This window comes from Corvus hawaiiensis, chromosome Z (genome assembly GCF_020740725.1).
Source record: "Corvus hawaiiensis isolate bCorHaw1 chromosome Z, bCorHaw1.pri.cur, whole genome shotgun sequence".
Classification (NCBI taxonomy): domain Eukaryota; kingdom Metazoa; phylum Chordata; class Aves; order Passeriformes; family Corvidae; genus Corvus; species Corvus hawaiiensis.
In genome coordinates, this window is record NC_063255.1 from 5257000 (window position 1) to 5280191 (window position 23192).

Here is a 23192-nt window from a genome sequence, read left to right on the forward strand (position 1 = left end):
TCTTGAGCCTGCACATTCAAAAATGTGTTTGGGAAATGCCGTAATAGCTAGTCTGTAGTGAAAACTGGGTAATAGTACCCTCTGGTTCTTGTGCAAGGAAGCAGGCACTAATCTGTGCAGATAATTTCTGTGCTGGCAAGGGAAGTCCTAGTTCTGATCTCTGATTTTGCAATCATACCTCCTTCCCAGTCCCATAAATATGGATGGAGAAATGCATCCTGCAGCTGAGTGTGAAGGGACAGGTACTTGTTTGTTGGTTGTTGAGCTTGATCTGCAACTGATTTTTCAAATTCACTTGGGCTTAAGTGGGAGCTGAAACTATGCACAGTCAAAACTAAGGAGTGCTGCATGTGGGCAGGTGCTGAACAGAAAGGAGCCTGGAAAACTTCCAATTCCAGCAGTTGTACACTAGCCAACAGCTTCCAGAGTCAGTTGTTTGAGATTAAGAACTAATAAACAGGAGCAGAAACTAGAGATGCTAATCATTCTGTGGGCTGTCAGCAAGTGCCGTGTCAGATTCCCGCTGCATAATTTCTTGCACAGTGGTTTAGTTTTCTGTGAGTTATGAAGCATTTGGAGAAAGAGAAGGCAGCGTTTCCCTGGGTTGTATAGATGCAGCCTAAGAGGATGCATATAGTTTAAGTGTGCCAATGACATCAGCTCAAAACAAATCCTGTCCTCCTACACACAATGTGAGAATCACACAATGTTTATCTGAACCTAAAAACTCTGCATCTCACATACTTATGTGTATACTTTTGAGTTAGGCTAGAAAGAAGAGTGCAACACTCAGCTAAGTCATCCATGCTATGGTGAATGTTGTCTGACAAATGAGGTTGACATTTTGTTTTCCTTATACCTGGTGGAGAAGAAACACTGATGTTACCAGCCGCTCCTCTCCTATGAGAGGCCTAAAAATTGACAGAGATAGTTCATCTGTAATGGGTATCAAAGGAGTTTCAGTTACATCCCTGCCAGTGCAGGATAGTTAACCTTGTATCAAAATCTCCTACCTTAAAATGGAGGTTTCCTATTTACTTTCCAAATCACCTTTTCTTTAAAATGCTCATAAAAAGCTAATATACAACAACTCAATGAGTTCTATGGCACCAGCATCAACCCCTGTCTTCTGTAGGGATAAGATCAAATGTAATTGCAAGTAATTATCATCCCACACGCTGCCTGAATTCAGAATAAAATTCTTGAACAAAAAATTTGCTTGGAAACAATTTTAAAAGATTGAAAACTGAGGGTTTGGAGGGTTTTTTTAGTCTGTTTTTTTGTTCTATTTGTTTAATTAATGCCAAGGCTGTGTTCTCTTTATTGGGGCAGCAGTTCACTGGCCAATGTTTTCCTGACATGGTTTAACCTGTTGTCACACACAGAATCACCGAATGGGTCAGGCTGGAAGGGACTACAGTGGGTCATTTGGTCCAGCCTCCCTTCTCAAGCAGGCATCCCAGTGCACGTGGCACAGAATTGAGTCCGCATGGTTCTGGAGTATATCCATGAGGGAGACTACACAACCTCTCTGGGCAATCTGTTCCAGTGCACAGTACCCACACAGTAAAGAAGTTCTTCCCCATGTTGAGGGGGAACTCCTGTGCATCAGTTTTCTGCCCGTTGTCTCTTGTCCTACTGCTCCGCACCACGGAGTAGAGCCTGGCTGCTAGCACGGTCTCGTCGCTATTTGCCCGCACGGACACTGCGGCCCGCAGGCTGCGGCGGATCCGCCCGCCCACGCAGCGCCACCAGCGCCGCCCTCACGCCCGGCCCCCGGTGCGCGCCCCACAGCGGCTGCCCTCGGCCCAAGCCCCGCCCCGCTCCGGGCCCCGCCCTCGCCCCACCAATCAAGGGCGGTGTGGGCCGGTCACGTGCCACGTCCGCCACCCAATGGGTGAAGGCGGCGGCGCCCAGCGTGGATTCAAACGCAGCGCGGAGCCGGCGGGGCCGTGCCCGATGGAGCCGCGGCTGGTGGGGCCCGGGCCGTACCGCGCTACCCGCCTGGTGAGTGCCACCGTCCCCGGCACCGCCGCCCGCCCTCGCCTCCGTCGCCGGCGGCCACTCGGTGTCGGGCCTCTTGGGTACCGGCCGGTGCTCCCAAGCCGCCTCTCTGCGGGGCAGGGGCGCCCGGGGCTGGCGCCGCGAAGAGCCCGGCCGGGCGGAGCGGCAGGTTCAGCCTTTTGTCCCGGTAAAACCTAAGGGAGGCTAAAGACGTATCCGTAGATCCGCAGGTAGTATGGGGCTCTAAATATTTCAGCCTCCTAAACTTGGTGTTTGTTTTCGGGTCTCGACAGTTTAAATCCTGGGCTGAGGTTTCGATGTTCTTGTAAGGCAGACGGTCAAAAAGAGTGTAGTTCTGCTTGCAGAGTTGGCTGCGTTCTGATCGCGCTGCGGAAGGAAAACATGGGAGAAGAGCTCCCGTAATGATTTGCTTTGTTCTCCTTCCCTAGTGGAACGAGATAATCGAGCTCTTCCGTGCTGGGATGCCCTTACGGAAGCATCGCTGTCGTTTCAAGAGCTACGAGCGCTGCTTCAAAGCCTCGGAGGCAGTGGACTGTTTGCATGAGCTACTTGGCTCTAACCAAAACTTTGGCCCAGAAGTGACTCGTGATCAAACGGTTAAGCTGCTTAAAAAATTCCTGAAAAATCATGTTATCGAAGATATTAAAGGAAGGTGGGGCAAAGAGGACTTTGAAGACGATGGCCATTTATATCGGTAAGCCTGTATAGGGTGATAGAAAAATTTTGGTTTTTTGGAAACAGGGTGTAAAAACTCTTGCTCACGTCTTACAAGTATTTTTGTAGAATGTCTCTGAAAAGGTGTTGACATGTTTTTCCCCCTTTCTTTTAAAGACTTTAATTTTCTTAGTAACGGGTAACTGTCATGATTTAATGTTTGACTTCAGTTTTCTTGTCTGTTTTGAAATATTTTTGGAGGTCACTTCTATTCAGTTACATTCTTTGAATATCAACAAAAGCTTTTGCAGCTTTCACAAGGCGTCGAGTTCTGATTGCTGATGGCAGACATCAGGTTTGTTGGTACTGGAAGCATGCATATCAAGACATATAGGTGGAAGTGAGAATGCCATTGATCATCCGGCTCCAGTTGTCCTCCTTCTCTCCCAACCCCCTGACTGTTTTGGTTGCTGTCTCCACCTCTTCTGAGAGAAGAGAGAGGCCCTCTGAATCTAAGACATTTATAATGTAATTTTTTTTATGCTTCTTGGTTTGTAGATGGACAAGAGACAAAGCTTATTTGCTTATCCTCAAGGATGGTTGCTTAATTATCCCTGTTTAGCATCTCAACTGATGGCTTGCTAACTGGGGAGAAGAAATTTCTTTGTAATAAATGCTTAGCATTACTGGACTGGATTCTTTGACCTCTTGTGACCTCAGTTAAGATTTGGGTGTCCAGAGTCTGCAGGTTCTGAATTTGTACTGTCTTCTAGTGTCCTGTTTGGTGCAAAAGTATTATAAAGATGACCATTACTTTAAGTATGGAATTGTAACTTTTTTCATGGTGAGCCTTCTTTTGAGGAAATGGGAGTTCTCTTCATGCAAATCATTACAGAAAATAGGTTAGCAATAAGTTTATGCTTCTACTTATTATAGCTATTATTATATATGTAAATTTTACATATTAATTTTTAGGTGATGATTTCTTAATATTCTTTTTGGGAAAATAGATATTACTGAATTCCCACTTGCTATGTATGAAGTCAATTTTTCATTTTGCTTTATTGCTCTTTTGCTCTTTTTTTCTGGGCATTAACTCTTGTCAGAAGATTTAATATGGGTTTTGATAACTGCTGGTGTTATGCTATATTTCTTTGGTCTGGTTTGGCCATGTTTGTGTGGCTGTGGGGTTTTTCGTTTATTTTGCATTTGCACGAGTATATATTCAAATTATTTTGATCTTTCATTTCTTTGTATTTGCAGTCATGACTTTACTGAGCTGCAGGCTGTGGAAGAAAGGCTGGGTGAAATATTTATGTTCTTTTTATTTTCCAGGTGGTCTATGTAATGATCTGCTATTGGACAAGAGAACTCTTTTGTTATATATTTTGTTGTGATGTTCTTTCTCCCCCTTCCAATGAAAAGATAACTAAGTTACTAGTTGAAACTTTTCTATTAAAACTGCATACTTTTCATGCATCTTGAACTGGAGCCAGCTTTTTCCTCACTGGGCTTGGTGCATAAATAAGCTATGTATGTTACTCACGGCTTTAAGTATCAAAACATGCTTCTCTCCTATTTAAGTAGCTAAACATTTGTTTTTCAGCCTATTTTATTCATGTATCCAATGTCCTGGCAGCTCCCTCTGGTGGACTTTCCTAATACTATGTGTAAAATACAGTGTTTTTTCTCCTCATCGTGCTGATGGAGGTAGTGGTACGAGTCAGTTCTACTGACGGTACTTACTCTGGAAATACTGACATGGTTCATACCTTCTGTATAAATTTGTATTAATAGACTGTGGTTCACAGTTGTGTCATTCATTAACTTCACATGTAAGTATAGCTGTCTGCTCTTGTTTGTCCACAGAGTATGCAAAAGAAATGTTGCCAAAAGTTAATTTGCGTGAGAGTATTTGGCAAGTATTAAATGTGAAGATGAGATCTAATGTGGCTTCTAAATATAGCAAAGACTTAACTGTGTGTCCTGACTTACTGGCTCAGTTGAGTCTACAGTAATGAATGAGAAGTTACAGTTTTGGAAGCTGTTGGGCTTTACACTTTTTTTTTTAATCTAAGCCATTCTATTAAAAGCAAAAGGGTTAGTACTCTTGCAGTGATAGCAATCTTTTGGAAATTCAGCAGTAATACTTGTTATATCATGGACATCAATGTTAGTTGACCTTGTTCAGTATCCTTTGTTCTGGACACACAGAGGTATCTCTATTTCCTCTTTTTATAAACTCCCCAAACTAGTGTTGCTGGCTATAAACAATTCTGATCTTGAGGTATCAGCCTTGGAGTGCTCCTCAGTTCTTTGCTTTGAGTAATGTTAATCTATCTCCATCTAGATGTTCCTGTAGTACTACCTGAGAAAGGGGAATGTACCTCCTTTTTCTGCTTGTGAGAACTTTTTCTTTTACTGGTTGGTTGCAAATCAGGGCAGCAAATGACAGAAAGCTAAAACTTGTGAAGACCTGGAAAAGAAACAGGAAACTGCTGAGAATAGTGTAAGGCAAAGGAAAAAGTCTGCAGATATGTGGGTATGTTTTATTTTAATATTAAACTCGTAAGAAATAATATCTGAAAAATGGTGGAGAACACTCAACAGCTGAACATCTGCCATCTAATCTGGCTTACTTTTAGAAAAACAGAGTAAATCTTGCAGGATTAGTGTGAGGTGCTTGCTGCTAGTTCTGAGAGTTTGTCTGATGGAAGTGATCTCTGTGTTGCAGATGTGCTGTTGAATAGCACTGTGGAATGTGCTCTGTATGTGTGGTCAAAACAATCAATGTGTTTAACCCATGCAGTGTAACAGTAGTGGACTAACCAAACTGCAATATAAATTTAAATTAAAAACTTATTAAGTATTTGAAGTGCCTTTAGAGGACGGGGTGACATTTTGGAGAAACTTGATTTCTCAAGCGTAACTTTCTGGTAGGATATGTATGCATGCTATCCAGCAGTGTACAAGCTCTTGTTGCAAAGTCACAGACATATCTGTCTTTTACTGTCTGATTTAAAAGAGTGAGTGAGGCTTAAGCAGTTCTTTGACACATCAGGAATCTCAGCATCTAAAACCTGGGAGTGAAAGTAGACAAGATTGGATCTGGGCCAGTCTGAAGAGGTGTTGCCATCTGACTGATTTGTCTTTCTGATATGCTGTCATTAATTCCTTTGTACATGCTCTGACCTAAGCTTAGCAGTAATTTGATTCTGGTCAAGCTGGATAGTTTGTTTTCCTTCTTTTCCACAAGGGCTGGTTTAGGGCTTATTTCTGCTAATTTCTTCAAGGCACTTCTTGAAATGCCTTAAGAAGCCAAATAGTTACCTGCAAAACCAGCTGGAAAAAGACTTCAGAAAAGAACTGCAGAATATGATCTTCACACAGAAAGCATGTAAACACAGAAGAGCCTGGTAATGTGGACAAAACTTTGTGTGGACACTTGCATGCACTCTTAACTAAATCCGAGTGTTAGTCATGCAACTTAACTATGTAGCTTTGCTTTAGGAAATGCATGCTAACAATGCACTTGATATGGGGGAAAACATACCCACAGCTTTTTCAGCAGAATCAACATCTTCTAGTGAAGACCTCTGTCATTGTGTGTAGACAGCAGGTGCTCTATGAGATGCATTGGGATACCAGACATTCACTATGTCATGGGAAGTACAAAGGAACTGGACTCTTCTGGAGCAGCAAGGAGGCCAAACAAGACACTTCATGATGTTTTACATACCATGTAACACCAGTCTACGGGGAAATAAGTTGGGCTGTGAATGTCCAAAGCATTTGTCGTATTTTTGCACGTGAAGGCTGACGACAGTTTTGCATTGGTAAATAGGGATTAGGTTGGCATTCAGAGATTTTAAAAATGTTCTTTAATTGTAGATTTCCTCCTTCCTCACCACTGAAGTCATATCCAAAGAAACCTTCATGTGGAAAGGAAGTAATTAAATTTCCAGACTGGAATGAACCGAAAGCTGGCACTTCTCAAGAATATATCCCAGTGAAATCCATCACAATGGTAAGGGACCCAGTTTTTATTCCCCCAGACAAAAACGTATTTGGAAAGCAAAACTGAACTAATGACCTCTATGGTGTGTCACAAAATACTTGGTTATAAAATTAAATGCTAAATACTTTTATTTTAAACTTCTGTGAAGTAAAGTTGTTCTTACAATTTGCTGGAGAAGTAGGCTTTGAGTGTTCTTTCTGCTACACATTGTAATTTCCTGAGCAATCTGGGTTCAGCATGGGTATATTTTCCCATAGTTCATTCCAGTTTGCTCAAATTCCAACAGGGCATTTATTATATTACAAGACAAAATAGTCACACTGTAACTTTATTTGGACACTTCATGCATGAGAGTATATACAGTATTACAGCCTTCCTAGCTGCTATAAGGCTGTTAGTGACTCATATTCCTTTTTCAAAAGGAATATGTTTTGCCTAAGGAGAAGTGGTCCTGATTTTTCAGTTATCTTTTGTAAGCTTGGAAAATCATCCTGCTTCATTCTTATCTGGGTTGATTCAGCCTTCATAAAGTTGTTGAAAAAACTTGCTGTTATTAGTAAACCAAAATGGTATCAACTCTGGTCACCTAGACAGAGAAAAAGACTAGGCTTCTGGAGTTAGGTATATTCTAAGCCCTTCCTTCAGTGTATCTTATATGTGTGTGTTCTCATAATTTGTGAAACTCGGGATTTCTGTGATGATTTTTGCCTTTTTATTACTGCCCTTCAGAGCAGGACACTGGCCTTGGATTTCTTGATGAACCATAGTCTATTTGGAAAAGTAGCTCCTACCAGTTTGCTGGACATCTAAGTGTTCTGAATGAATGGTTATTCCATATTAACAATCCAACTATGTGCAAATTGTGTGCACTCCTCATGTACAACATGCTTCTGAAGGGGAGGAACATGGTCCTTAGAACTTCAGTAGTAGGTAGAAGAGTAAGATAGAAGAAAAGAGATGATGCCAAAGACAAGAAAAGAGAATAAAGGATTTTAGATACTGAGCAAGTAGCTGTTGAAGGTGTAATATGTTACAGCCTCCAACTGTGCTTTAAATTTCTATCCAGGCATCCTGGCCTGATAAGAATTAGCAAAAGTCTGCCTCTGCATCTGACTCAGATGCAACAGCATAGAGTTTGTCATAGCTCAAAATCTCTTCTGTTGGCAGTTTGGATTAATACAGTGGACTGTAAGTGGAAGAAACTGAGGCAAAGGTATTAGCTTCTTTCTGATACCTCTTTTATAGTTAGGTCTTGCTTCCACTGGAATGCTGAAGTAGGTGGATAGCTGAAAATGGTGGTACCTTTAATTGCTTCATCATCAGTCTGAGCACTTACTGGCTATGTGTCAACTGACGAGCATGGGTCTGTGTCAGGAAATACTGACGTAGAAGACCACGCTCTTAATTTCAGAGGGTGCTATTTGCTTCCAACTAATGCTAGTCTAGTCTGTCATGGAATGACAGACAATTAGTGCTTGGAGAAATTTAAGTGCATTCCTGGAGTACATTTTGTGGTTTGGTTGTGATCACAAGGAATACTTTTAATGTCCTTTAGCACTGCTCTGTAGTGTAAATCAAAGAACTGGAATGATTAGGAGTTTTGCCTTGAGAATGCTGCTGATATAAGCTGCAGCGTATGTCCACCCATTGATACCTTGATGACCATCTTCAAGCATCAAACTTGGATGTGAAGGTTGCATAAATGATAGTGGTCTTCTGCATTCTCAGCTTTACTTTACACTGTTATAATGGTGGACTAGATCTGATGGGTGCCCTCAGATGTAGCTACTTGCTTTTACTTTTTTATGTAGAGAACTTGTTATTGAACTTAATGTTTAGTAATTTTCAGTATATGTTGAACAAGGATGAATTGTTTCCAATTTTTTGGTATCTCATCTTAAAATTGTCCAATAACTTTTCCATAAACAGATGTTTAATCTCAAAATGGTAGATGAACTGATTTTAATGATGGATTGAATTTGAATTTAGGATTAAAGGCCACTGACTCCTGAACTTTAATGGCTATTCTGACACTCATAATATTTATTTCAGCTTTGGACAAGTTATGGAACTGAGAAAAGATGTGTGTACAAGACTGAGAAAAGTGATTAATTTCTCTGGAACACAAACACTTTCATCCCGAAGACTTTACTGGAATTTAGGAACACTTGCAATGCTATACTATAAGTGTTTTATACTGTTTAACACTTGAAAAGTCACCAGTTAATGAGGAGAGTTTTTTCTGATTTCAGAACTCTGAGATGTGGTACAAGCGACACAGTATAGCTATCGGGGAAGTACCAGCATGCAAACTAGTGTTCCACAGAGAGCTAACACAAACAAATATAGAAGAGATATGGAAATCCATGACTTTGTCACGGTGAGTATACTTGTGAGTCATTTGCTGCTGTAGTAAAACTGTCTACTAGATAATAGTCTTGTCTGTCTTTCTGGTAATACTTGTAATTTCACCCACTCACTTTTCATCCCTGCCTTCAAAGCCTTGGTGTCTAGACTAACTCTACCACTTGTTATTTGGCTAACAAATTCAGCAGGTAAAGTCTGCAAAAAAAACTTTACTGTGCTTAGTACCTTTTGACTTTTGCTTGCTGTTTTATACAAGTCTTTGTTGTGTGGGCTTTGTCTTGTTTAATCACTTTTTTTCACTGTCTCTTTTTCTTGTTGCTATGAAATAGAAGCACTTATGTAGAAGTGCTGTGAAACCTTTCAATGGCGAGTATGATACTTTGTATGAGATAAATGGTTGTGTGCATGTATGAGATAAATGTTGAGATTCAGACATTCTTTACTATATTCAAAAGGAATATCCTATGCAAAGTTAAAGTCATTGCTCTGGACTATTTCTGCAGAGGAAAAAAATAATATACATTAGCTGATACTACAAGCATAGCTGAGGTGTTACTAATGATCACCTTACTGTAAACCTAGCACATTATCTGCATGTAATGAATGCACTCAGTGCTGAGGCAAGCAGCTTTGGTGACAGCATGATGGGCAGCAGAGTGCTTTAGTGCATGTGTACTCCTGGGTTTCCTGAACCAAGGAAACCTGAGGGGAGTGGAGAGAGCCTCTGGTGGTAGCCTGGAGCTCACATGGTAGCAGCTGAAAGGACCTGGGCAGTGGGACCAGGGTCAATGGTGGCCAAGCCTCTCCTTCACATAAAGGCCCCTATAGAGCTCTATCAACCAAAACACCAGGGTGGGCAAACAGAGTTGGCACAGCAGATTGTATGGAAGGGTGCTGAAACCCAGCCAGCTTGATCAGGGAGCAATGGTATTCATCTGGCAGAAAGCCATGGCCTCTCTAAGTTTGATAATGGACACTGAGACTCCCAGAACTCTGTGTTGGAAGAGTATGACTGTGGGAATGGGGAAATGCACAGCTGTCCCTGAATTTGTTTGAAACTTTCTGTTCCTGCTGGATGCGCTTAAATCTATGAAGCCCAGTGGGATTCATCCCAGGGTACCAAAAGAGCTGGATGATATTATTGCAGGATCTCTCTCAATTTTTTTCATTTATCTTGGGAGTCTGGAGAGGCCTCAGTTATCTCAGTTTTAAGAAAGCAAAGAACAAAGACCCTGGTAATTACAGGCCTGTCAGTCTCACTTCAGTGCTGGTAAAATTATGGAAAAGGTTGTTCTGGGAGTTAATAAAAAACATTTGAGAGACACACAGTTATTGGTCATAGCCAGCATAGTTTCAGAAGGGGAAAGTACTGCTTAACCAAGTCAATTTTCTTTATGGCAAGGTCACCCATCTAGTTGACCAAGGGAAGCCAGTTGATGTGGTTGTTTTGGATTTAGCAAAGCTTTTGATACTGTCTCTCACAGTATCCTTCTAGGTGAACTGTCCAGCATACAGCTAGATGAGTCCATAATACTGTTGAGCAACTGGCTCATGGGTCAGGCACAAAGGATTGTAGTAAACGTGGTTGTCTCTGGTGAGCAGTCATCAGTGTGGTTCTGCAGAGCTCCATTCTAGGACCAATGCCCTTTCATGTTTTTATAAATGATCTGGATGCAGGAATTGAATGTACACTAAGTTTGCTGATGATACTAGGTTAGAAGGAGCTTTGGACTCCTACAAGGGTAGACACGGTCTGCAGTGAGATCTGGATAGAGCAAAGAGCTGTACAGTCACCAAAAGCTTTGAGGAAGCTGAGCCTCATTGAAGCCTACCATTTCCAGAGAGGCAGCGAGGGGAGATGTAGAAGATCTCTGGTGACCAGCAACAGGACACAAGGAGGTGGAATCAAGTGGTGTCTGGGGAAGTTTAGACTCCACATTAGGAAAAGGTTCTTCACTCAGAGGGTGACTGGGCACTGGAACAGCCTCCCTGGGGAAGTGGTCACAGCACCAAGCCTGACAGAGTTCAAGAAGCATGTTGGCAGTGCTTTTAGTTATATGGTATAGTTTTAGGTGTTAAAACTACTAAACCTTTTCTAGGTACTAAAAAGAAACTTTTTGAGGGCTATGAAAATCATGAAGGGTTTAGAGGGGAAGACATAAGGAGTGGTTGAGGTTTCCTGATTTCTTTAATCTGGAGAAGAGGAGGCTGAAGGGGACATTGCAGTGCGATCTGTGATGGGAAGTGGAGGAAAAGGAAAATAGAATGGTCTTTTCTCTGTGGTGACCAGTGACGGGACTGAGGGAACAGACTGAAGTTGTGTCAGGGGAGGTTTGGGTTGGATATTAGGAAAAGATTCCTCATCCAGAGGGAGGTTGGGCACTGGAACAGGCTCCTCAGGGAAGTGGCCACAGCACCTAAGCCTGACAGAATTCAGGAAGTATTTGGACAATGCTCTCAGGCACATGGTATAATTTTTGGGGTTGAGCTGTGCAGGGCCAGGATTTGATCTTTGTTGGTCCCTTCCAGTTTATGATATTCTATGAATCTAGGCAGAGAGCAGCAGTTGTACTCAATGATCCTTATGGCTGCCATCCAACTGCAGATATTCTGTATGAAATGGAGGTCTCTTTTTTTTTTCCAAATTGTGTCCTAATACTTCATGTTTGCCTTTTCCAGATTAAATGATGTATGAATTATGTGTTTATGTATTTTTGCAGATTACAGAAGGTCTTGGGTTTGGATTCTCTGGATGAAGTGTTAGATGCAAAACTTGTGAATTCAAAACATATAGTTCAAAATGTTTACAATGTCAATAAGCAAGGCATTGTCACTTTAGAAGACAAATCAAGTGAGTATTTAAGAAATTTTCATTTAATTTTTCTTATATTGTGATCTACTGGGATTTAAGTATTAGTTCTAGTCTACACTAACCTGTTGCGTCTTTATACTTTTGTGACCACATCTATAAAAACCAGAGTTTTTACAAAGTAAAATGCTATTGTTCTCCTCTGACATCTCAATAGTAACAGGCAGGGTTTATTCCATATTTATTGTCTTAAACATATTCTGGCTTTAGTAGGGTTGAAAAATGAATATGAAACAGCAGGAACTTTTTACCATTTCATAAATACAGGGTTATTATTCACTTCAAGGTAACTTTCTCAGCCCTACTCTTTTGGCTGCCTGAACTGGAGTGTTTAAATGAAGAAAAAATGTATTAAAAATTGTGAGAGAACAAAAATGTACATTGAGAGAGTTTTGAGTTTTCAGTCAATGTGTTTTGAAGATAGTACCATATTTAAAATTGTTTTGCACATCAGGGAGAAAATAAAGCGTCTTTCCTGCTCTATCACAGTGTTATTGCTTCCATGTTTTTCATGAGATTTGTAGAGAAATTAAATATGATACTGAAACCTGGTTTGGTTGTGAATGAAACTGCCTTCAGAGCATGTCTGTGTTCATTTTAAAGGCAGTTGGATCATCTCAAAATATTAACTTTCTCCTTGCAGAAATGACAAAACTGAATATATTAGTACTTTTCATCATCTTTGGTACAAAGTAAGCACTTCACTGTATAGCACTGGTGAAGGGTGTATCTTGAACTAGGTCAGTCTGATTTTTTTTTTTTTTTTTTTTTTTTAGAGTAGGTTAAAGATTTGTGATGTGACCTGTTTTGCTGATAGAGCTGCAAGGGCAGAATGCATAACTGCTTGATAGTACTGGAGGTACTATCTGTATATCTATACTGAAGTATAGATGTAATTCAAGCTAGATACTACATTCAGGTATAGACTGCCTCTGGAATCAGTTGATTTACTACACAGGAGGAACACACTAAAGTGTTTTTAGCTTTGCTTTTGTCTAACGGTTGAATATTTTTCTTTTTTTTTCCTCCTTTTAATTTCTGTTTCTACCCTGTGCAGAAGAACTACCTCACTGGATATTATCTGCAATGAAATGTCTAGCAAATTGTAAGTAAATTCAGAAGGGGAAGAAAGATCCCACAAACAACTCACCCCAGAAAAAATAATTTGAACTGATTGTGTCTTCACCACTTTATTAAATCCTGTTTATATTCACCTTCAGTGTTTTTATGATGATTTTCTAAAACAAAGTTGGAAAAGACCTGTCAGCATGTATTCTCCTTCCTGTGCAGCTTATTTAAATGCAATATATGAAGGTTTAACTATTCTATTAATGTTTTGCCTCTACTATGTATCTTCACTAGACCTATTGGGAATAGATCAGTCCAGTAGTAGATTAATAAAATTTCACTTATTTTGAAGAATGAATCCTTTTTGTTAAAATTTTTTTTTCCTCTAATGATCCATTTTAATGGGCTGGATTAGAAAATACTGATCTGCTTGGTGGCTGAAAATCAATGTTCTCTTTCTCTTTTTTTGGTCCTTTTTGTTTTGTTTTGTTTGTTCTTTGTAGGGCCCAGCTGCTCAGATCTGAAGCAGCCTACATACTCAGGGTTTGAAAGAGATGTCTTCAAAACTATAGTGGACTACTTTGGCCAGATGAAAGAGCCTCTTCTCCCATTTCATTTTTTTGATATTTTTGTTAGTGTGTTAGGTGAGTAGTTTGGGATGGGATGAAAAAATATTCATTAATTTCCTGGAGTTTTTTTACCTTACTTAAATACTATCACATCTGAACTCCTTAGGACCTGTCCTTTCCATTCTACAAAGAAAATAGTTTAATATTTAAACTTATTTCATATCACACAGTGGTTTTATTTTTGTATCTTTTTGATCACATTAGTTCAAAAGTCTTCCATTGCTCGTCTTTATAATATTAAAGGCCTCTCTTCATTACTCAGCATCTAACAGATGGATTTTTAACAGATTTTTCTTTTTTTACAAATGCTTAAATGTCTTAAAAACTCTCATAAACTTTTAGAAATTGCTTGACTGAAGTCTAGATTAGAAAGGATTAGGGAATAAGCACTGTTTTTAACCCTGGGAGTACGACATTTAAAGGGAATTGAAATGCTTTGTTGCTTAAATTTAGAAATGACATTAACTAACGTAGTGCTTTAAAGAAGCAATGGTTTAGTTATTAACTATAACTTTTCAGAGGTTCCCACTATATTAAAATCAACAATTCTGGTCCTATAGGTGGCTTACTGAAAGACAGTAAATAGGAAAATATTTGATTACATTTTACGTAATTTCAAAAAGAACGATTAAGTTGAAAAGTAAGCATACTTTTGTAGCATCCTAGTTTTTTGACCTTCTTTCTGTGTGAACAACACTGTTTTCAGTAAACTATTGAGATGAGAAAGGAATCCAAAATAACACTTCTGTTTCCGGAATTTAATATTTTTGTCCTTTGTGTGTTGTCAATCTTGCTTCATAACCAATATGTTCCTTTTCTGACTTTTTCTTAGACAACTCTTGTTGATATCTTTAAAACTTATTCCTCTGCTTTCATACTCTATTTCTGTTTGCTTTTCCAGTGTTTTTCACGTCTTTCAGGTTTTACTAATTTTATTTCACAGTATTTCCTAAATGTAAAATCAGAAGAAAGATTTAATGCCAGCGTGTACAAAATCACATGAAAATCAATGAAAATTGTGCAATGTTTCAAGAAGTCAAGCATTAGTTTTGTGGTGTCTTTAAAAAAAATGCAATGTTGATATGGAATCAGTCCTTACTCTTCTAAACAGATGCATTAAATATGCTTGCCAAATCTTCCTTTGAAGTTAGAAAAAGCTTTACTATGAAAATTAACTTCAGTGCTTTATCCCTCTCCTTGGAATACTGTCTCTTTTGACTGCCTTACTTACTACCCCACACTTCTTTTTCGATAAGAAAGAGTTTATACTTTTTACACTGTGGTGTTGACCAAAATGGTGGATGAGGGGATAGCAGTGGATACTGTTTATGTTGCAAGTAGTACAACACTGTCTTCCATTGCATCCTTATAGGAAACCTGAGGAAGTACAGGTTGGGTAAGTGGGTAGTGAGGTAAACTCAGAAATCAGTGCAATTGCTGGGCTCAGAGGTTTGTGATTTGTGGCACAAAGTCTGGCTGGATGTCAGTCAGTGGGGGGCAGCCCAGGGCTGGTAGTGTGGCCAGTAATGATTAACACTTCATTAATGACCAGGATGGTGGCACATTCTGTCCTAAACAAGGGCATAGTGTCCTAAACAAGCATGCTGATAATTCAAAATAGGGAAGGTGCAGAGTGACCTTGACTGGCTGCAGAAATAGGTAAAATTGGAATCTTATAAATTCAGAAAAGGGGAAATATCAAGTCCTCTCCTGGGGAGGAATAACCTCATGCACCTGTAAATGCTGTTGGTGACTGATTTGAAAGCAACTTTGCTGAGAAGGGCTTGGAAGCCCTGGTGGGCACTAATGTGACCATGAGCCATGAGTGTGTCCTTGAGGCAAAGAATAACAGCAGCATCTATAACTGCATAAAGCGCATTGCTGGTAGGTCAAGAGATGTTTCCTCACCACTAGTCAGCGAGTCCAGTGAAACAAATCAAAATTACTAAAGTCTTGGAACATGTGTCATATGGGAAGAGACTGGAGAGGAGAAGGCTCAGGGGGAATCAAAGTAGTATGTATAAATGATTGATATGGGTGGAGTAAAGAAGAAGGAGCCAGACTTCTGTTGTTGGTACCCAATGGCAGGGCAAGAGGCAATGAGCAGGAACAGAAGTACAGGAAACCTCATTTTGTAAAGGGGAATAGCATTCTAATTGGAAGGTGATCAAACAGTGGAAGTAGTTGACCAGAGAGGCTGTGGAAGCTCTGTCTTTGGAGCTATTCAAAACTTGACAGGACATAGTCCTGGGCGTCTTCCTGTAGATGAACCTGCTTTGAGCTTGTGAAGAGGTCTATATAATCTCCAGAGATCTCTTCCAACTTCTATAGTCCTCTGGGAAAAAAAAAGAGTCTCTGTTTTCTTCCTTCTTCCTTTTCTAACAGAAATTACTGCTAGATTTCAGTCATGCAGATATTTTGTTTCCTGACTTTTGTTCTGATACTAGTGCTGTTTAGAAAAAATCATAATAGATGCTTCCTTAGCTGAGCCTTATAAGCCTAAAATAAGATGATATTTTGATGATGAGACCTTCCTATAGGTGCCTAAGCTACTATCACATTCTGCTGTGCCTGTCCAGTCTTCAAATATCTCTGTCTGCTGGAGTGTTTTCTCAAGAGTCTGTAAGCAGAGTTAGGCATAGATTTAATGTCTGTAGGTGTGAGTGACATGTTAGTATTGTCATAGCCACCACTGATGCATAAGCACACTTTCTTTCCTTCTGATTGTTGCTACAGACTTAACATTTTATTTAATATGTTTGCTATATCTGTGCATACCATTCAGTTGTGTTTGGTGCTGAGATAATAAAAGAGCAAAGGATGAAACAAAATGTTGTAATTTTTCGTGTACTCTAATATCTAGAGTTGTTGGTTATGGCTATCAATATCTTCCAGTGCATCAGAAGAAAATCTTCTAAAACTTAAACAAGCCACCCAGACCTAGTAGTCCAGTTCTAGGGATATCTTTCTAGTCTCTTTGGGGAGTAGAGTTCTAAGGCAATCTTGAGTGAGTAAGAAGGGAATTTTGGGACTTAGATTTAGAAATATTATGTTATTATGTTAAATGTTATGGAAATATATAATTGAGAAATGTTGCCCAACCTTCTGATCTCCTATAAACCAGGACTGCTGCAAAAACCCAGCAAGGCTGTAGAAGCTCTTCAGATATCTTGTCTCCTGCTGCCACCAGAAAATAGGAAAAGACTACAGCTGTTGGTGAGAATGATGGCAAGAATTAGCCTGAACCAGGATTTGCCACCTCTTTCTGAATCAGTGAGGACCAGAACTTTGGTATGTGTAAGTGTAAGGTAAAAGGTCCAGACAGGCTTTTGGAGTAGCACAGGTTAACAATTCTTACTGGAGAGTATGAACAAAATGCAGTTTGCTTATTTAAGGAACTGGTTTGTCTATCCCAGCTATGTGGAAATCTAATCTGAATTTGAATAAAGTGGGATTTCATGGTAATTTGTGAGCACACAAAGAACTTGCCAGAATTTAGAGGTTTCCTTATCTTTCAAAGTTAAATCACCACTGATTTCACTATTGAGTAGGAAAAAACCATAAACAAGCAACCCCCCCCAAACAGCAAAATCAACAACAACAAAAAGTAGATGAGGTCTCTGGTGTTCTTTATCACTGCAGACAGTGTGAATGAAAAAGACTGCCTGTTTCAATCATAGCTAGAAATACAGAGCTGCATGTTCTGATTTACCTGTTTTCAGCCATTCAAAAAAATTAAAATCCCAACCATTTACTTAAGTAGTTATTTTTTCTCATCACACACAGAGGTCTCTTAAAATAAGCTCTAGTTTTTGCTAATGCTTTTTCTGTAGGACCATATGTAGATATATCACTGATGCTTGCAACACCACCTTATTACAAAGTTATTAGGCATAACTTAACAATTCCAACTAGCTAAGAACATGGGTTTTTTTTTTTTTTTTTGGTTAATTTTAAAGTCTTTGAAAATTAAGTGCAATGGGAAACTAAGCTGCAGAGCCATTCTGTAAAAAATCATATAGTAGCATGCACAAATCTAAATTTGCTCCACAGCAATTAAGTTTTTAGTTAACTCTGAATAGCATTTGATTAAAATAATTAAATTTTTTACTTCACAGTTTATAATTTAATTAACTGTAAATGGTCTTTTGTTAAAATAATTGTTGTAATTGAAATGTTGTTTTTAGAAGTGAATACTTACAGTCCGAATATTTTGTACTAAGTCTTAATTCAGCAATGTAGTCTATGGTATGTGACAGAAACCTTTATTGCCTTCTGTGCTTTTAATGTTACAAGTGACTGGTGCACAGACAGAAACTCTTGTAACTGAGTGCTTGAGCACAAGACTACGTGAAGTGAACTGGACCTGAAACTTGATTTGATGATTTCAGAATAGTGAATTAAGTTTTCCCTCTGGTGCTTAATTTCTACTATATTTCCATGTTATTTTAAAAAATCTCTAAATACATATATGCCCTCTTTAAATAGCCTTGTGAAGTGGCTTTTTGACAAAGTCTTGAGAATAAAATGGAGTTCATCCATTCTATATCTAAAGTCAGGATTAGATTATCTGTATAACGCAGGAGCAATCTTCAGTGCACTCACATAATGTCACTGTACATAATGTATTTTTTAAAAATATTGATATGTTCGAAGTACAATAAGTATTGTGATGTTAAAGTATTTGTTCTAAAAGATCACTTTTTGAATGCAGCCTGATTCTCTACTCATCACTCCCAAACAGAAAGATTACATGATAATGATGTTGTTTTTTTTTTTTTTTTCCTCAGATAGTTCAGGCATTTTCCCGTTGTATTCTCTGCTCAAAGGATGAAATAGACTTGGATGAACTTCTTGCTGCTAAACTAGTATCTTTTCTCATGGACAATTATCAGGAGATCTTAAGTGTTCCTTCTGCTTTAAAGTCTTCCATAGAGGATCATGTTGTACATCTTCAGAGAGTCCAAGTAAGTATGAAGTGAAAAAGCCTCTTATATTTGTATGTTTCTAGATTGAATTTATCCTTTTTTCTCTGAAGATCAACAATTCAAAGTCAAGAAAGACTTTGTTCTGTTTTTAGCTTTTGAAGAGTGAATTAATTTTGACTACTGATATTCAACCATAACTCTATGTTGAAATGAAACTAAACAGATCTTGAATTTATTTAGAGACAAGAACTCTAAAATATGTTTTCCTGTTTGTCAGCACTATCTTCCCATGGAATGGGCAAACTACGTTTAAGGTAGTGAAGAAAACTGAATGATTATAAAGTGTTTCCATTAATGTTCTGATATGGATGCTAAAAAAGCTAGCAGAGAAATTTTCCTGCTTGGCTCTTGTGAAAGTCTTCATTCTCATACAAACTAGCTGAGAAATGGTTTGCTATTGAGTAAACCAAGACTTTATCTCACAGGTGCAGACTAGTTATGCACAGCTTTGTTATGGTACACTGAAGAAAATATTTTGAAATAGGTGTCACACTGTTCAGCCAATCACTCTGGGAGGTGGATCGTCAAGCACCCAATTATGTTATGCCACTCTTGCGAATCAAGTTATATAAATGAGGTGGTAATTAATTAAATAATTCCATTCTATTTATCCTGGACTTGAATTCTGTGTCATTCTTCGCTCCGTCCCTGCGGACAACAGCGACATTCTGAGGTTTTTTTTTTTCTTTAGAACCATCCTTACCTGCTCAGTTTTTTCATATTTCTGTTCCCTGATACCAAATTTTGGTTTTGTTCAAAGCTGATTTTTAGTTCTTTTGTCTTTATTTTCTACTGGAAAAATAACTTTAAACTTATTTCAAGAGCTGAACAGGCTTCCTTTGTGTCATGTTTTTTCACTTACTGTAACTCACTCAATTAGTGCTGGAGATGATAGAAAGTACAGTTTAGGGTCTCTAGTCAATATTTCGTCTACTTAATGTCTTAGGGTGGTCAATTGATTAAGCCAGTTTATGCAAGTTTTTTGCAGAAAACATATCTGCTCTTTTTTTTTACCTATTTCTTCAGATAAAATACGCAGGGGCTGATAGTGATGCAACACTTCCTCCTCCATCATTTTGTCACCAAATCAGTACAGATGAATTTGAATACCAAAGGGCAACTGGCTCTCAAGAACCACTGGCAGCTTTGTTGGAAGAAATAGTAATGAATAAAGAAATATCTGTGAAAGATAAAAAGAAGAAGCTCAAGCAAGTAAATAAAAATTTCTCCACAGTTTCTAATTTCAACTTCAAAAGATTTATCAAGTCTTAGACATGTATTCTAGAGAAATACTGGAGTTTAAAATAGTGGCTACAATTGGGGATTTCAAGATTTATAATTTAGAGTAAGGGTGAATCAACCCAAATCAGAAATATTGCCTTATCTTGTATATACAGGCATAGAAAGTCCATCAGAGAAACTTCCCTGCTCCACAAGTGAAAACTACACTTTAATAGTTATTGTACACTTTTGAACAAATTCTTAATTTGAATTAATGTACTTTTCTAGTTTCAGAAATCTTACCCTGAAGTCTACAGAGTACGATTTCCTACCCCTGAAACTGAAGCAATGCTATTTCCTGAAAAAACTAAACAGAAACCACCAATACTGATGTGGGCCTTAAAAAAGCCTTTTCAACCATTTCACAGAACCAGAAGCTTTCGGATGTAAATGGTTTGAAATATATCAACAAACGAACTGTGACTGCATCTTGTCAATGATCTCATGCAAAAGGAGCCTGAGCACCATGTGGTTACTCAAAAAAACTACTGGGGATACTGCTAAGATCATAGAAAATGTTGAAAGAAGAGGAGAGTATTGAGGTGGTAGAAATGTGAACCATTATCAGTATTTTTGTAAAGCATTATTTTTTTAAATGTCTGTTACTTTAAAACAAGCACCAAAAAATGGTAACAAAAAAACTCTAAACAAACAAACCCACCATACACTCAAGGGGATTATTCTGTATGTGGGTGATAAGGTACACTTGCTATGGTTTGGTTTGACTATCATTTTAAGGTCTAAATGTATTTGTATGTAATGTATTCTTTGCAACTAGTCAACAGCTTTTTTTTTTCCCTCCCCGAAAATGAGTGTCTTGCATAAACTAGGCTGTATTTGTGCACATACAGTGTGAGGAATTAACATGCTTGACTAAGTATGAAACACTGGCTTTTGCTTTGCTTTTTGTGAGAGGCTGCAATATTAAAGGTTAATGATGCAACCAATCGGCTGTTTGCAAAAGATGCAGGTGCTTTGCTGAGGCCAGGTTTGCACCCCTCAACCACAGGAGAAGGGGAGAGTTTTTGGGTGTGTGGTTATGAAACCTCTGATCTGCATAACAAACAGCCCAGGTGCAGAGGGGATGAGCATCCATCACCAGAGGATGACAGTGACAAACCCACCGTTGTGTAGCAACAAGCTGGGGTTTGGAACAGATAAGGGAAAACAGATAAGAAGCAGATCCTGCAATATGGGATACTGCTTTTTATCATGCCAATTTCCTCCCTTACACAACTGTCTCAGGTGTAAAACTCTCCCCTATCCTGAGATACAGGGACATTCACAACACGGCCTGAGGGTATTCATCCATTCTGTTAAAGCAGAACTGGCTCAATTATGCTGGCATGACAAACAGGGGTCATGTCTTTGCCCCCAGACTCATTTTTTGGGCCTTCTGCCAGAGGACTGCACATGATCCGCAGTGTTATGAGGAGAACTACCTGGGCATTCCCACCTGAAAATATTGAACCCATTGAACTTTGGATTTCAGGGACTTCCCTTACCCCTGAGGGATCAAAACTGTAACCATCACTTCGACCATGGGACATCTAAATTGCAATGATCAGATCTCATATGGTGGTGCTATCTTTCCTCTTCACTATCTGCTCTTATCCTTTCTTTTCATCATATATTTTCACAAGTGTAATAATTATACTTTTATATTGCTATATTTCTATAGATAATAACCAAATCTGCTATGTTCTTCCTTTCCATTTTAATCAAATTATTCCAAAATCAACCTGTTGTCTGTCTGTCTGTCTATCTATCTATCTTTCTGTTTATAAAAACCCCACCATTCATTCAGTGTTGTTTCATGCTAGTCTGCAGTGAGGGATCTATTAACAAGAACTTCAGTTAACCTGCCTCAGGGGCAGGTTGTAACATTGCTGACCCTGACACAGCAGATTTATTTTTGAAAACTAATTCTCAATTTTCTGATACATATGGTGCATTATAGCTTGAGTGAACTTCTGTTGAAATTCCATTAACTTTATGTAGTCCTGACCCATTCTGATAGGCAACCCAGCCTTTTTCCCCTATGCTCTTACTGCATATTGCTGTACAAAGGTGGGTGCTTGACAATAGAATATACTTTATCAGAAAAATTTAGTCTTGAGCTTCCTCTAAAAATGGAATTCAGTTGTTGAAGTGACATTGTAGCGTACATTCTTTTATTGATTAGTTTTGCATCGTGAAATCTAGTGTACTTATAACCTGACTGTACATATTACATAGTTGATTCTGAGAGCACTTTCTTAGCTATTAAAGCATTGCCATTTTCCTGTATGTACCTGGAGTTGTGATTTCATGCTATCCATTAGAGATTTGAAGAAACAGCATTTCATATTATATTGAATGTCAGAGTAGTCTATGCCAGAGAGAAGACAGCTGACATCTCAACAAATTTCTGAGATTTTAGTAGAAAATGTAGTGCAATATTGACAGCATTTTTCCCTTGCTAGCTTCTTAACCAGTCAATAAGTTTCACGATGTATGTTACAAGGTAGTTGTTTTAATAGATTAGGTTATTTCTTGGGCAGTGTGACATTGAGCAGTACATGTTTCCATGATTGTTCTCACAAGAACAATCACAAAAGATACTTGGACTTCATATCAATAATCTTTTTCTTAAGTAAATTTGATACAGAAAGGTGCACTTTTCAAATATTAAGGAAATATTAAAATTACTTTTAAAAATGGTCTTGAGGCCATTTCTAACCTTTTGTGCTAGGTCTTCAAGGGTGAGAAAATATTTCGGATGTGCCATAGTATTTTGTGTATGTTTGCATGCTGTCAAACTTTGACTATAACTAGACTACTTACATATATTTTGCTACTTCACTAATCCATGAAGTATAATAATGAGTAAGGCTGGTGGGAAGCAAGTCTTGCATAAAAGTGGAAGCCCATCCCAAGTGATCTGCCATCACTTCCTAAATTGCAGAGAAGTTGAAGGCAATCTATCTACCTTTTGAAATAATCTTACTGTCTGCCAATAAGGCTTCTACCATCCTGTTGAATTTTTGCCTATTGTTACTTTTAAAAAATAGGTAGCCTTCCTGAGTCTATTTTAAACAACAATTAGAGTTTACTAATTAGTTTTCAGGATGACAGGTTGAAGATATGCCATATGTTTCTATGAATCAATCGTTCTTCTTTTTCAAAGATTTAGTTCTGTGACTGTGGTAAAAACAAGACAAAAAAGTCCATTTGCTCTTAGTTCCCAAAGCTGTGAAAAATACAAAATATCTTTGAAAACCTTGGAGGGACTGTAGGGAGGGAATTTTATT

General features: G+C 38.6%; 1 protein-coding gene across 1 annotated transcript; it reads left to right on the forward strand.

Moving 5' to 3' along the window:
• Window positions 1-1924: 1924 nt before the first annotated feature.
• On the forward strand, window positions 1925-22188 carry DEPDC1B (DEP domain containing 1B). Its single transcript, XM_048292882.1, has 11 exons — window positions 1925-2007; window positions 2454-2719; window positions 6571-6706; window positions 8950-9077; window positions 11785-11915; window positions 12991-13038; window positions 13505-13645; window positions 16755-16921; window positions 18421-18597; window positions 19645-19830; window positions 20128-22188. The coding sequence occupies exons 1-11, from the start codon at window positions 1960-1962 to the stop codon at window positions 20287-20289; spliced, it is 1590 nt and encodes a 529-aa protein (XP_048148839.1). The 5' UTR covers window positions 1925-1959; the 3' UTR covers window positions 20290-22188.
• Window positions 22189-23192: the final 1004 nt, after the last annotated feature.